Source organism: Mytilus trossulus, chromosome 1, assembly GCF_036588685.1.
Source record: "Mytilus trossulus isolate FHL-02 chromosome 1, PNRI_Mtr1.1.1.hap1, whole genome shotgun sequence".
Lineage (NCBI taxonomy): Eukaryota > Metazoa > Mollusca > Bivalvia > Mytilida > Mytilidae > Mytilus > Mytilus trossulus.
This window is the reverse complement of record NC_086373.1, coordinates 62,429,058-62,442,012: the sequence shown is the minus strand read 5'-3', so window position 1 is coordinate 62,442,012 and position 12,955 is coordinate 62,429,058. Positions and strand designations below refer to the sequence as shown.

Sequence of the window (12,955 nt, the reverse complement as noted above, 5' to 3'; positions counted from 1 at the left end):
CGATATGCTGCCTCAATCAACACCTAACAATTCAATTGTATTATGATTAATTTGGAAAACCTTACTTATACTTGAAAAAGATCTAAATTTATTAGTGATGGTATTTTCAAAAGTTTTTGACTACATGTATACGTATTTGACTGTATGGAAATTTGTCTATTCAACCATGGATAACTTACATGTCTTTGTTCAGATCTTGTGTTCTTGTTGGTATGTAAAACAACAGCCCTGTATAACACAGCAGAAAGGTTTATTCATTATATAAATCACACAGATTACAGCAGAGCAGTCAACACAGCAATAAACAATCAACAGCAAATATCAAACAATCATTAGAAATTGATGAAATATGTCTTTTTCAGAGAATGCTTTGCCCTAGCACGAGTCTTCTGTGACCATGAAATTTTGTTGTGCATCCTGGTAATTTCTTTTCTTATTCATTGTACTGGATCAGTTACTTTTGTACTGTCTTAATTTACATTTTTTTCCTTTTTTTATTATGAAGCATGAAGACAAACTTTTCACAAATACATGTGTACATTGGTATTAAATTGTACTTGGCACACCAATACAAATGTACTTTAATGTGTACACAATGAACAAGTCTCTCCAGTTACCATCATATGTATATTCAACACATTTGATATTTGGTAATGAAAATTTACACCTTTTTTAACCAGATGCTTCACAGGGCGCAGCTTTATATGAGTAACGACCCCAGATTTCAAAACCTGAACAGTTGGGGCAAGTATGGACACAACATTCAAACTTGATACAGCTCTGAATTCGGATTGTAATTAAATAGTTTTTCTGAAACAGAATGAATGTGGTCTAAGAACTTTACTAAAAAACTAAAAAAATCTAAATTGGATATTTACCTTTTATGGTCCAATATCTAAATACATGGTTAGATTCAGCATATTAAAGAACCCCAAGGATTCAATTTTTGTTGAAATCAAACAAAATTTAATTTTGGACCCTGATTTGGACCAACTTGAAAACTGGGCCCATAATAAAAAATCTAAGTACATGTTTAAATTCAGCATATCATGGAACCCCAAGAATTCAATTTTTGTTAAAATCAAACTAAGTTTAATTTTGGACCCTTTGGACCTTAATGTAGACCAATTTGAAAACAGGACCAAAAATTAAGAATCTACATACACAGTTAGATTCAGCATATATCAAAGAACCCCAATTATTCAATTTTGATGAAATCAAACAAATGTTAATTTTGGACCCTTTGGGCTGTTAATTCCTAAATTGTTGGGACCAAAACTCACAAAATCAATCTCAACCTTCCTTTAATGGTCATAAACCTTCTGTTTAAATTTCATAGATTTTTCTGTTTACTTATACATTTTGTACTAAAGTATTGGTGCGAAAACCAAGAAAAATGCTTATTTGGCCCCTTTTTGGCCCCTAATTCCTAAACCGTTGAGACCAAAACTCCCAAAATCAATCCCAACCTTCCTTTTGTGGTCATAAACCTTGTGTTTTAATTTTATAGATTTCTATTCACTTAAACTAAAGTTATAGTGCAAAAACCAATGTGTCTTGGGATGACGAAGACAACAACTAAGACACCAACATCATAACCAATATATGATAAAAACATGTTGGAAGTCAAAATTCATCCAAATTTTACAAGAATTAAAGCTGAGTATAAATGAACAAATTTTAACCTGACCTTTACAATAACTGCTGTGGTATTAAAAATACTCACTTTTTCAGGAAATCAGAAAGTTTTATCTTGTCTTTCAAATCAACCAAGAACTGAAAGAAATAGACGTTAGGTGATGCAATTTTGAGCTTTTTTTCATGTAAATACAATTTAATGTCATGCAAGAGTAAGATATCTGAACCTTTATGCACTTAAGTTTAAGTTGATTTTTACATTATCTTTAAATACACATCCAGGTAACAACACCATCACTGTATGAAAATTGAAACTTACCAAGAATCATTTTAGTCCAAGTATCGACTCAATTACCTTGAACCTAAGTGAATTGGGTAATTTTAATCAAAGAAAAAACAACCACTAACATACATTTCAGTTTTACAAAAGATTTATACAGAATAGAAAAGCCTACAGTACTCAAGATAGTGTATATAAAGGCAGCTAGAGTTATCTCCACTTGAAATGATGTCTTCTGCAGATCAACAATGATAAAGATTTTGTAAGAATATACTTACACTTGTTATAAACTAAAATGAACTAACAGATATATAATGTTTATTTGTGTTCCTTATTTTGTTCATAAGCATGATATGGCCATTAGTTTTCTCTTTTGAATTGTTTAACATAAGTCAATTTGAGGCCTTTTATAGCTGACTATGCAATATGGGTTTTGCTTATTGTTGAAGACCAAAAGGTGATCTTTAGATGTTAACTTAGAGTTGGCAATTATACCATATCTTATTTCTTTTAACATTAATCAATACAGCTTATATCTATACAGCTTAATTGTCTGATTAAACTATTTAAAAAATAAACCTGTTTTTCTGTCTAAATAATCTGTATATAACACTTACATCTTCATTTGAGAAAAAAAGCAAAGACTGTCTCCATACTATACAGCTATCGGTATATAAATTCTTTTTAATATTTTAAATACAGTCAATGTCTGGATTGAAGTGAGTATAATTCATGAAAATAAATAATTTTGAAGTTTCCCCTGATATTTTACCAGTTCTGGATCATGCTGAAAGGAATGAGTTGAATTTATCTATGTTTGAAAATGAGCCCCCTCCATGCAAACTCAATCTGTAAGTCATCATCTGACCAAAAATGTACCAAAAATCTGATGAAAAGTCAGGACAAATGTTTGATAACAGAATGATAAAATAATGCATGGAGGTTACACTATATGCCAATATAAAAAAGAAGATTTGGTATGATTGCTAATGAGACAACTCTTCCACCTTGTCCACAAGAGATCAAATGACACAAAAATTCAAAACAACTATAGTTCATTAAAATGCCTTCAACTATGAGCAATGATGAGTAAGGCACAACATTTTTGTATCTACTATTAACTGTCTATTTAGGTGTGAAACAATAAGAATTAATGCAGAATGTGTCCCCATAGACACAGATGATGCCCCTGCTTGCATACAACATTTTTAAGGGACATAACTCAAGAACAATAATATTGATGCTACACAAATTTTCACTTGATCTGAGTTTTGAGGTTATAAGTACTGTATATAGGTCTCATAATGTTTGGTTGGGACAAACTTAAGTAACAGAACAGAAACTTAAAATTTAGCTTTTTTTCAATTTATAAAGGGACATAACATGATAATAATTAAAGTGACACAACCAAAATTCAACTTAATCTGTATCTAGTGGTAAAAAGCAATGTGTATAAGTTTCATAACATTTGGTTGAGGCAACTAAAGTAAGAGAACAGAAACTAAACATTTTGTATTGTTATCTATTTCTAAAGGGGCATACCTCATGAATTGTTAAAGCATCCACACCAAAATTCAAATTTGATCTGTGTTTTGTTGTAAAAAGCATTGTGTATAAGTTTCATAACATTTGGTTGAGGCAAACTTTAGTTACAGAAGGGAACCTAAATATTTTGTCATTTTTCCATTTATAAAGGAGCATAACTTTAGAATGGTTAAAGTGACCGCACCATAATTCAATCTTGATCTTTGTTTTGTGGTAATAAGCATTGTGTATAAGTTTCATAACATTTGGTTGAGGCAAACTTAAGATAGAGAACTGGAGCAAATTTGCAGATGTACAAGGGTAAAACTTAATGTCCCCTGTGCTATGGGCCTATGGCGTGGGCATAAAAATTTATAACAACAAATCCTCCAAAAACTGAAAGTGGAAAATCTATTCTTTTAGAGAGAGAAATATTTCAAAACAAAATATCAATCCAAAATAACAGAAGAAGATTGCAGTAATATAATGTACAATTTTCTGTATCAATATATCTTATTCAATTTATTAAATGTCAATTAAACCAATTAAATTTCATGATTAGCTGGGATACATGTATTTCACTCCAGAATAATATTGTAAAATTTGTTTTCTTTGTCAGATGACTAAACATGACTGTCATACAATACTTATTTTAATTAGCAAAACATCTATAATATCATGATTTCACGCTTAGGAAGAGGATTTTCATAATCAATTTATTATCTTATGCTAAGATCAATACTTCATCTATCAACTTATAGTATGTTTATTAAATAACAATAACTTGATAAAATGTATTTTAAAAGTATTTTATGTGCCTATATATTACAAGTATCACATCTTCTTATTTTTTCATATTATACGTAAGTTTGTGTTATAATATGTCCACTTCATCGTGATAAAATTACAAGTTATTGTACTGTATCAATGCTCTAATCCACTTAATTAAACATTCATAATTATAATTTCTCAAGTTTGATTGCATACTTCACAAAAATAAATTATACACCAATGACTAAAATAAATGTGATTAGTTGCAGTCATGAAGAGTATGACAATGATAAATATCTCCTCTTAAGGTGGTACCTAACACTACAGGGAGATAACTCTGTAAAATCAAAAGAACCTTTTAATGACATTGTGTTCTTAAGGGAATATTAAGCTTCTCAATGATCAAAATAAGTGTTTGTCAAACTGCTATATAACCAGTGTAATTTTTCTGATTAAAAGGTTGGTTCAAATCTTTTGAAATTTTTACATTTTTGTCAAAGGGTCAAAGTAAATACTTTGTCAAAATTTTAAGAAAATTAAACGAGCCAAATTAATTTTAGTTAAAGTGTTAGGTACCACCTTAATGTAGAGTTGTCTCATTGTCACTCATACCAAGATCAAAAATATAATATACATGATATATGAGAATGGATTTCAACAAAAGACATATGCTTACATCATAAAGTATGTGAAGCTTTCAAGGGACGACATCAAAAGATCGATGTAGGATAAAAAAAAATAAATCAAATAGTTTGGGGGTGGGGGGTCAACATTGCTGCAAGTTCTGTTTATCCAAAATAGATTTTACATATATCCCTATTGGTGAATCAATTTTTCCCAAATTAAGTTAAGAGGGGGGTGCGGGGGTCAGTGAAAAAACTATGTGAATTAAGTTTTTTATCCTTCATAGAACTTTTGATGTTGTCCCTAACAAAACAAAAAAATGATTTGAATACATCAACTGAATAATTCAAAGTTTCAAATCATTCTGAATGTCATTTACCTCATTCAAGGCTGTGCTCCATAGCTTGACTGCAGGGTCTGCTTCCACAGAAAATGTACCATCATAGTCAGGATAACCTGTTTAATCACATTGTCAATTACGTATACAAGACCAACATTTTACATTTGTTTTAAACTATGTGACAGTCACAACAGTCCCAAAAATACTTTGAATGAGCTAATTCAACATGGGCAGAATTTAAACATAAATTGTTCTTGACAGTATGCCTGATTGTTAAGCAACTGTAATAAATGTATATTAAGTTAAAGGTTTTTATTACTTTATACAAAAATTTGTGAAACTATCATTAACAAGAAATACACAGAAAATATAAGTACTACATTGTACATCATGAATACTGAATCTTATGGAAATAATAACTGTATCAAACTTCAAGGATTTTTTAAACATCAATATGTTATATCAAATTGAGAATGGAAATGGGGAATGTGTCAAAGAGACAACAACCTGTCCAAAGAGCAGAAAACATGTATATCAGAAATACATTTATATGTACATACTGGCAAAATTCTGAAGAAATCTTAAACTTTCCAAATGATAAATTTTGGTATTAATCAGTGGTCGACTATGATCATGGTTATATTCCTGAGTTTGCAAATCAATGTGATTGGTTGAATTAATTTTTCAGGCATTTTATACATGTACCTTTCACTTGTATGACAGTTTTTTCAGACCCAATCAATTATTTAAATCCATAGTATTGGGGAAATAGCCCTAGAATTCTGGATATAGTATGGGTGACATTTAACTAGAGGCTCTCAAGAGCCTGTATCGCTCTTGAACCTGATTCTACCTGGGTTTTTGAAATCATTTAAAAAAAAGATACAATTTGGCTACAAAGTAACAACACTTGGCCAGCACCTCATTAAAAAAGGAACATTTATGCTATGTTTGGTTTTATTCAATTCAGCGGTTCTCTAAAAGAAGACATTTGTATGTATTTCCCATTGGGTCCTATGTAAAACTCAGTCCCCCGCTGGTGGCCATCTTGAATGATGGATTGGCTACAAAGTAACAACACTTGGTCAGCACCTCATAAGGAACATTCATGCCATGTTTGGTTTCATTCCATTCAGTGGTTTTCTAAAAGAAGTCATTTGTATGCATTTCCCACAGGGTCCTATGTTAAACTAAGTCCCCGCTGGCAGCCATCTTGGATGATGGATCGGCTACAAAGTAACAACACTTGGTCAGCACCTCATAAGGAACATTTATGCCATGTTTTGTTTTATTCCATTCAGTGGTTCTCTAAAAGAAGTCATTTGTATGCATTTTCCATAGGGTCCTATGTTAAACTAAGTCCCCCCGCTAGTGGCCATCTTGAATAATGGATCGGCTTCAAAGTAACAACACTTAGTCAGCACCTCATAAGGAACATTCATGGTATGTTTGGTTTCATTCCATTCAGTGGTTCTCTAAAAGAAGTGATTTGTAGGCATTTCCCATAGGGTCCTATGTTAAACTAAGTCCCCCGCTGGCGGCCAGTTTGAATGATGGATCGGCTACAAAGTAACAACACTTGTTCAGCACCTCATAAGGAACATTTATGCCATGTTTGTTTTCATTCCATTTAGTGGTTCTCTAGAAGAAGTTCTAAATGTAAAATGTTAACAACGAGGAAGGAAGCCAAGTATTGAGAAAAGCTCACTTGGCCCTTCGGGCCAGGTGAGCTTAAAATGAGGTACATGTATATCATGTATATACATGTGTTAACACTGTAGTTTTATGATAAATTGGACTCTAGTATACTCTTTACCTTTTGGTATATGGAGTTTAAATTCATGTTCTGAAGCCAATAACATCAGCATCACAATGTCATTATTTTCATCTGTACTTGTCTGAAGAAAAATAATAGCTCATTCTACAAATTCTGAACTTCAAACATCATTTGAACATGTAAATGTTGAAAAATGGACAAAACAGAAAATTATAATTAATAAGATATTTAACATGTTTAAGGTATAGCTATTATTGCGAACCCTATTGAACCTTTCCATAAATTCACCTGATAGTTACCTGTCCGTTTAAACTTTTGGCAGTTCTATTGTCCCATCTAACAAATACAACAGGTATTGTTTTCTGTATAGTTTATTCACTGGGACCTTTAAATTTCTTGTAAGAGAAATCTATCATTCATTGATTAATTTACCTGAGCAAAAAATGTATCTGCTTAATTGATGGAAATACATGTTGACTATTAATATTAAAACTGTATATGAGTTTGAATGTATTATATTTTCAATCTGTTAAAAGTAAACACTGATTCAAACATTAATTAAAGTTGATTTCTGAAAAAAATCAACATTATTCCTATTTCCCAAAAAAATTGATAAAAAAAACCCTAAAAATGGTGATTTTTATATATTAAAAGTATTCTTTAACTAAATAAAAAAAAACTAATAGATGCAAATTTTCATACAAACTTTTTCTGATTAAATTATTATCTTTTTTGAACAGATTGAAAAAATATTATAAATGTTTAATAAACACGAAATCACAGGCATTTTTTTTTTTTTATGTAAAACATGTAAATATCCATCAGTTTAGCAGATAAACTTTTTACTCTGGTAGATTAATCAATGAGTGATAGATTTCTCTTCATGCTCTAAAAAAATCTAATTTGGCATTAGAATTAAAAAGATCATATCATAGGGAACATGTGTTCTAAGTGTCAAGTTGATTGGACTCCAACCTCATCAAAAACTACCTTGACACACTTTTTTAACCTGAAGAGGGATATACAGACAGACAGACGGAAGAACAAAGGATTGGACACATAGACCAGAAAACAAAATACACCTCCGCAATGAGTTGCTAATTGCAAATCTGTGCAAATTGGAGGTCAGTTGTAGTTAAATCCTAAAAACTCTCAAAATTGGTGTATCAAATTGTTACATAAAAAAAAATCTTTGTATAAGTGCATTGTATGAAAATATATGACATAATAAAGCATATATAGCCACGTCTTAATGTTCCGTTAACTATGTCACCTGTGGTCATTCATAATTATATTGAATTTAAAATTACTCTATATATCTGTCAGTCTGTTTTTTAGCAGTGTAGTGGGGTTTTTTTGTTAGTCATTCAAAAAATAATATTCCAAATTATTCAATTGATTTCAATTAGAATTAGTAAAAAGTAGGTTTAGTCTGATACTATCATTCAACATGTTTTTCAATTATATATTTATCCTATTTATATTTCATTTATTGTGTTTTCCTGTCGCATGATATCAATGATGTTATTATGCTTTAAATGACAATTTATTAATCAAATCTGTATTGATATTTGATCTTACTTCTAGCAAAAATATTGCCTCTGAAGATTCTGATGCTTGCCATTCTTCAAATTCGCCGATTAACACATCTGTAACTGAACTTTCACTTCCAGCTGCCATTTGGCTGTTTCGCAAATTTCTGAAATATTGATGTTTAACCTTTTACATCTTCTACATTGAAGAGTTCAAAACAAATAATGGTTTCGAGGTTTTACATTACTTGTAAGGTTAAATTCAGAAACACTCCGAAATCAAATTCGGACTATGGCTACTAATAACATGTCAACAGAAGAAATAGCCACTGGGGACGAGAACGACGAGGTAAGATTCCTATATTTACATCAAACATCAAAGTAGCAAATGGTTGTCCAACTAATATTCACAAAAATGACTGAAAAAGAGGCACTGACTGTCAGTAAATGACAATATGTATAGCCTATACTAGGAATATCCGAATATTATTCCAAGACATTTCAAGATGTTCTTTCCAGGAACAGAGTAAATCATATTCACAGAACTTTGCAACTTCAACGCATAACATGTACTGTAGTAGTTATTATACAAAGATTTAAGTCATATCTTTTTCTGCTTGATAACCTGGCATCCATGTCATGCATGTTGTTCATTTGCTTGATGTCCAGTGGCAAATATTTCATTCATGTTTCGGACCACAGGCATTTGTCTCATAATTTTTTTTCCTATATACCTTTATATAACACTAGGTACCTAACTTTTGATTGTAGAAAAATGTCAGCCGTTGGCGAAATCCGTTATATGCTGTTTTCTCGGCAATGTCGGCTTTCAACACAACTTAAAATTGTTTCAAATAATTACAATTGACATTCTTGGATAGGATTGCCAATATTGACTATATAAATTATATGTAAACATATTTTTGTTCTTCAACATTTTCAATTGAGCCCGCAAAATGTCGTACGCGTTATGACCTGAGATTTTTTTTCTCAATGCAGGTCATGACCTGACTTTTCATTTTCAGAGGTTGACAGGTATGTGCCATGGATAAATCTGACAACAAGAGTAGGCGTGTTATACACCATTGTGAAGATAAATCAATTTAGATTTACAACATAACAAGTTTCAGTTGTGTTGACAGCTGAGAAATCATGGAAATAGGCATATATAACGGAATTTTGCCACCGGCTGATATTTTTCTAAATCACAAGTTAAGCACCTTGTGTTAGATAAAGGCATAAATGTAATTTTTTTCTGAGACAAAGTGCTTGTGTTTCAGACAATAATGATTTAGGCTATTATAGTGGTATAACGTGTAAGGTAATAGGTAGCTGGACTAAAAAACATGATGAATATCTCAAGTCTGGTATTAATTTTGTCAATCCATTAAATATGAACAAAAACAGATAAATGTTAAATGGATAGAATCGAAGGATGGGCAAAATTATCTGCCTTGCATGGTATAGTTTAATAATTCATTATCTTAAATAATCGCAGATATTTCATCAATATTTAATTATATTTAAAAAAATCAAAACTTCTGAATACAACAAAAAAATGAAAAAAAAATAGTATTAAGGTTTATATGCTTTTAAAACATTTTTTCTTAGGCTATAGAAATGTACAATGTATAAAAATATTTGTTAATTTACAGATGAATGTCATTATTTAGTTTTCTTTTTAAACAAGTTCAGACTTCATACATCAAATATCAACTACAATGAATTTTATTTTCTATTTAGGATTTTGAAGATGCAGAAGAAGAAGTTTGTTTGTAAGTATTACAACAATTATGTATATTTTGTTGTACTTAAAAAGATTAAATCATTTTCCTTGATCATGGCTATGTGATATTTGTGATATTTGGTTGGGTAGTGTAAATTTTGAAAATCTCAAAGCATCCACATCCTACACCCCCAAATAATGTGTTTGTAAATCAAAATCTAAACATTTTTATGTTTGAAGACAAACAAGCATTATCCTATATGTACAAATTGCATGAACATGTACATGAACATGTGAATTGTATAAGTGTCTTTTTGTGAGGTACAATGTAGCATTCCACTATCATGACTACATTGTATACTTCCATACGATAAGTTGATTAGCAGGACAGATTTCATGCACAAAACAGGTCAATATTTCCATACCAAAGAAATTCCAAAGTGTTGAAACTAAATTTGTATGCACTGTACACACAAGGTGTTTGACAGAAAATTATGATTGCTGGTTTGAGTGAATCACTGTGAAACAGGAAGAAGGTTTGGCACCAAAGTTATTTATGTATCATATGTAGTTATAGTTGCGGAACCATAGCTCTTAGGTCCAACTGTTATTTTATGTTACCTATGGTCTGCAAATAATAAGAAAATAACACAAGGGACAAAGAGCTACAGTTCCGCAGCTAATGTAGTTAAAATATCAATGCAGTTAGAATTTTTTTTATTTGAGTTATTACCTGTTGAAATTTGTGATTAATTGAAAAAATTAGGTACTCTTATAATGACAAGTGGAAGATGATCATACATTTTAGCAGACATGTTACAGAATTGCCTTGTCACAACTGGAGATTAGAAAATCTTCAACTGTAGTTCTGGCCTCTTAACTGGAGATTAAAATATCCTTTTTATCAAAATTAAGTGTCCATTTTGATAGAAAAAATAAATATTTCCAATTTTCGTTGTTTCTTAATTATTATTTATAACTGTTGATGTAAATGTCCTTTGGTTTTGTGAGTCTTTGTTTACTCCTTGGTTTTGATTGTTATTGTCTTTCAGCTCACCAGGCCATCAATTGACATCTGTCGTCCTCTGTTGACTGTCAAGATCATCTATTTCAAGAATCTTTTTCTCTAAAACTACTGGGCCAAATACCTTCAAACTTTAACTGAATGTTCCTAAGGGTATCAAGTTTTTAGTATCTAGACAATGTAAAACAATTCAAACGAGAAAACTAACGACCTTGTTTATGTAAAAAAAATGAACGAAAAACAAATATGTAACACATAAACAAACGACAACCACTGAATTTACAGGCTCCTGACTTGGGACAGGCACATACATAAATAATGTGACGGGGTTAAAGATGTTAGCGGGATCCCAACCCTCCCCTAACCCGGGGCAGTGGTATAACAGTACAACATAAGAACGAACTATAAAAATCAGTTGAAAAAGGCTTCATTTTTGTCGAGCCTGCAACTTTTGTTGCAGAAAGCTCGACATAGGGATAGTGATCCGGCAGAGGCAGCTACGGCGGCTGCGGTGTTAGCTTACTTCTTAAAAGCTTTATATTTTAGAAGCTGGAAGACCTGGATGCTTCATACTTTGTATATAGATGCCTCATGTTAGGAAGTTTCTGTCAGTCACATGTCCAATGTACTGTCCTTGACCTCATTTTCATGGTTCAGTGACCACTTGAAAAAAGAGTTCAGATTTATGTAATGTTGAATTCTCTCTTATTATAAGTAATAGGATTACTATATTTGGTATGTGCGTACCTTGCAAGGTCCTCATGCCCATCAGACAGTTTTCATTTGACCTCGACCTCATTTCATGGATCAGTGAACAAGGTTAAGTTTTGGTGGTCAAGTCCATATCTCAGAAACTATAAGCAATAGGGCTAGTATATTCGGTGTATGGAAGGACTGTAAGGTGTACATGTCCAACTGGCAGGTGTCATCTGACCATGACCTCATTTTCATGGTTCAGTGGTTATAGTTAAGTTTTTGTGTTTTGGTCTGTTTTTCGTATACTTTATGCAATAGGTCTACTATATTTGTTGTATGGAATGCTTGTAGATGTACATGTCTAGCGGGCAGATGTCATTTGACCTTGACCTCATTTTCATGGTTCAGTGGTTATAGTTAAGTTTTTTGTGTTTTGGTCTGTTTTTCTTATACTTTATGCAATAGGTCTACTATATTTGTTGTATGGAATGATTGTAAGGTGTACATGTCTAGCATGTCTTTTCATGGTTCAGTGGTTGTAGTTAAGTTTTTGAGTTTTGGTCTTTTTATCTAATATTAAATGCCAAAGGTCAACTATATTTGGTGTATGGAAATGTTTTATGATCTACATTGTATATGTCAGTCCCGCATGTTTTATTTGACCATGACCTTAATTTCATGGTTCATTGCACAGTGTTAAGTTTTTTTTCTGCTCTATTTTTCTAAAACTATAAGTAATAGGTCAACTATATTTAATGTATGGAAGCATTGTTAGCTGTACATGTCTGCCTTGACCTCATTTTCATGGTTCATTAGTCTTTGTTTAGCTATCTTGGTTAATGTTAAGTTTATGTGACAGTTGTAATAAAGCTTTATAGTACTTTAATAGCACTATCAACATAATATCAATGATTAGTAAAGAAGACGAGACATTTCAGTGTGTGCACTCTTGTTTTACATAAATAAGGCCGTTAGTTTTCTCGTTTGAAATGTTTTACATTGTCTTATCGGGGCCTTTTATAG

At 31.5% G+C, this 12,955-nt stretch overlaps 2 protein-coding genes across 2 annotated transcripts in view; one reads left to right on the top strand and one right to left on the bottom strand.

The window, feature by feature from the left end:
- The window catches only part of LOC134686007 (uncharacterized), a 62,171-nt gene extending 53,506 nt beyond the window's left edge, over positions 1-8,665 (bottom strand). Inside the window, exons 1-5 of the mRNA XM_063545739.1 lie at positions 8,536-8,665; positions 6,994-7,075; positions 5,217-5,293; positions 1,727-1,776; positions 180-228 (exon numbers count right to left, since the gene is read on the bottom strand). Of these exons, the coding sequence (XP_063401809.1) occupies positions 180-228; positions 1,727-1,776; positions 5,217-5,293; positions 6,994-7,075; positions 8,536-8,634 (357 nt within the window). The 5' untranslated portion in view covers positions 8,635-8,665. The remainder of the gene's footprint in view (positions 1-179; positions 229-1,726; positions 1,777-5,216; positions 5,294-6,993; positions 7,076-8,535) is intronic.
- A 27-nt stretch (positions 8,666-8,692) lies between these two features.
- LOC134681177 (tetratricopeptide repeat protein 39B-like) overlaps positions 8,693-12,955 on the top strand; it is a 37,769-nt gene continuing 33,506 nt past the window's right edge. Inside the window, exons 1-2 of the mRNA XM_063540668.1 lie at positions 8,693-8,835; positions 10,230-10,261. Coding sequence (XP_063396738.1) covers positions 8,779-8,835; positions 10,230-10,261 — 89 coding nt within the window. The 5' untranslated portion in view covers positions 8,693-8,778. The remainder of the gene's footprint in view (positions 8,836-10,229; positions 10,262-12,955) is intronic.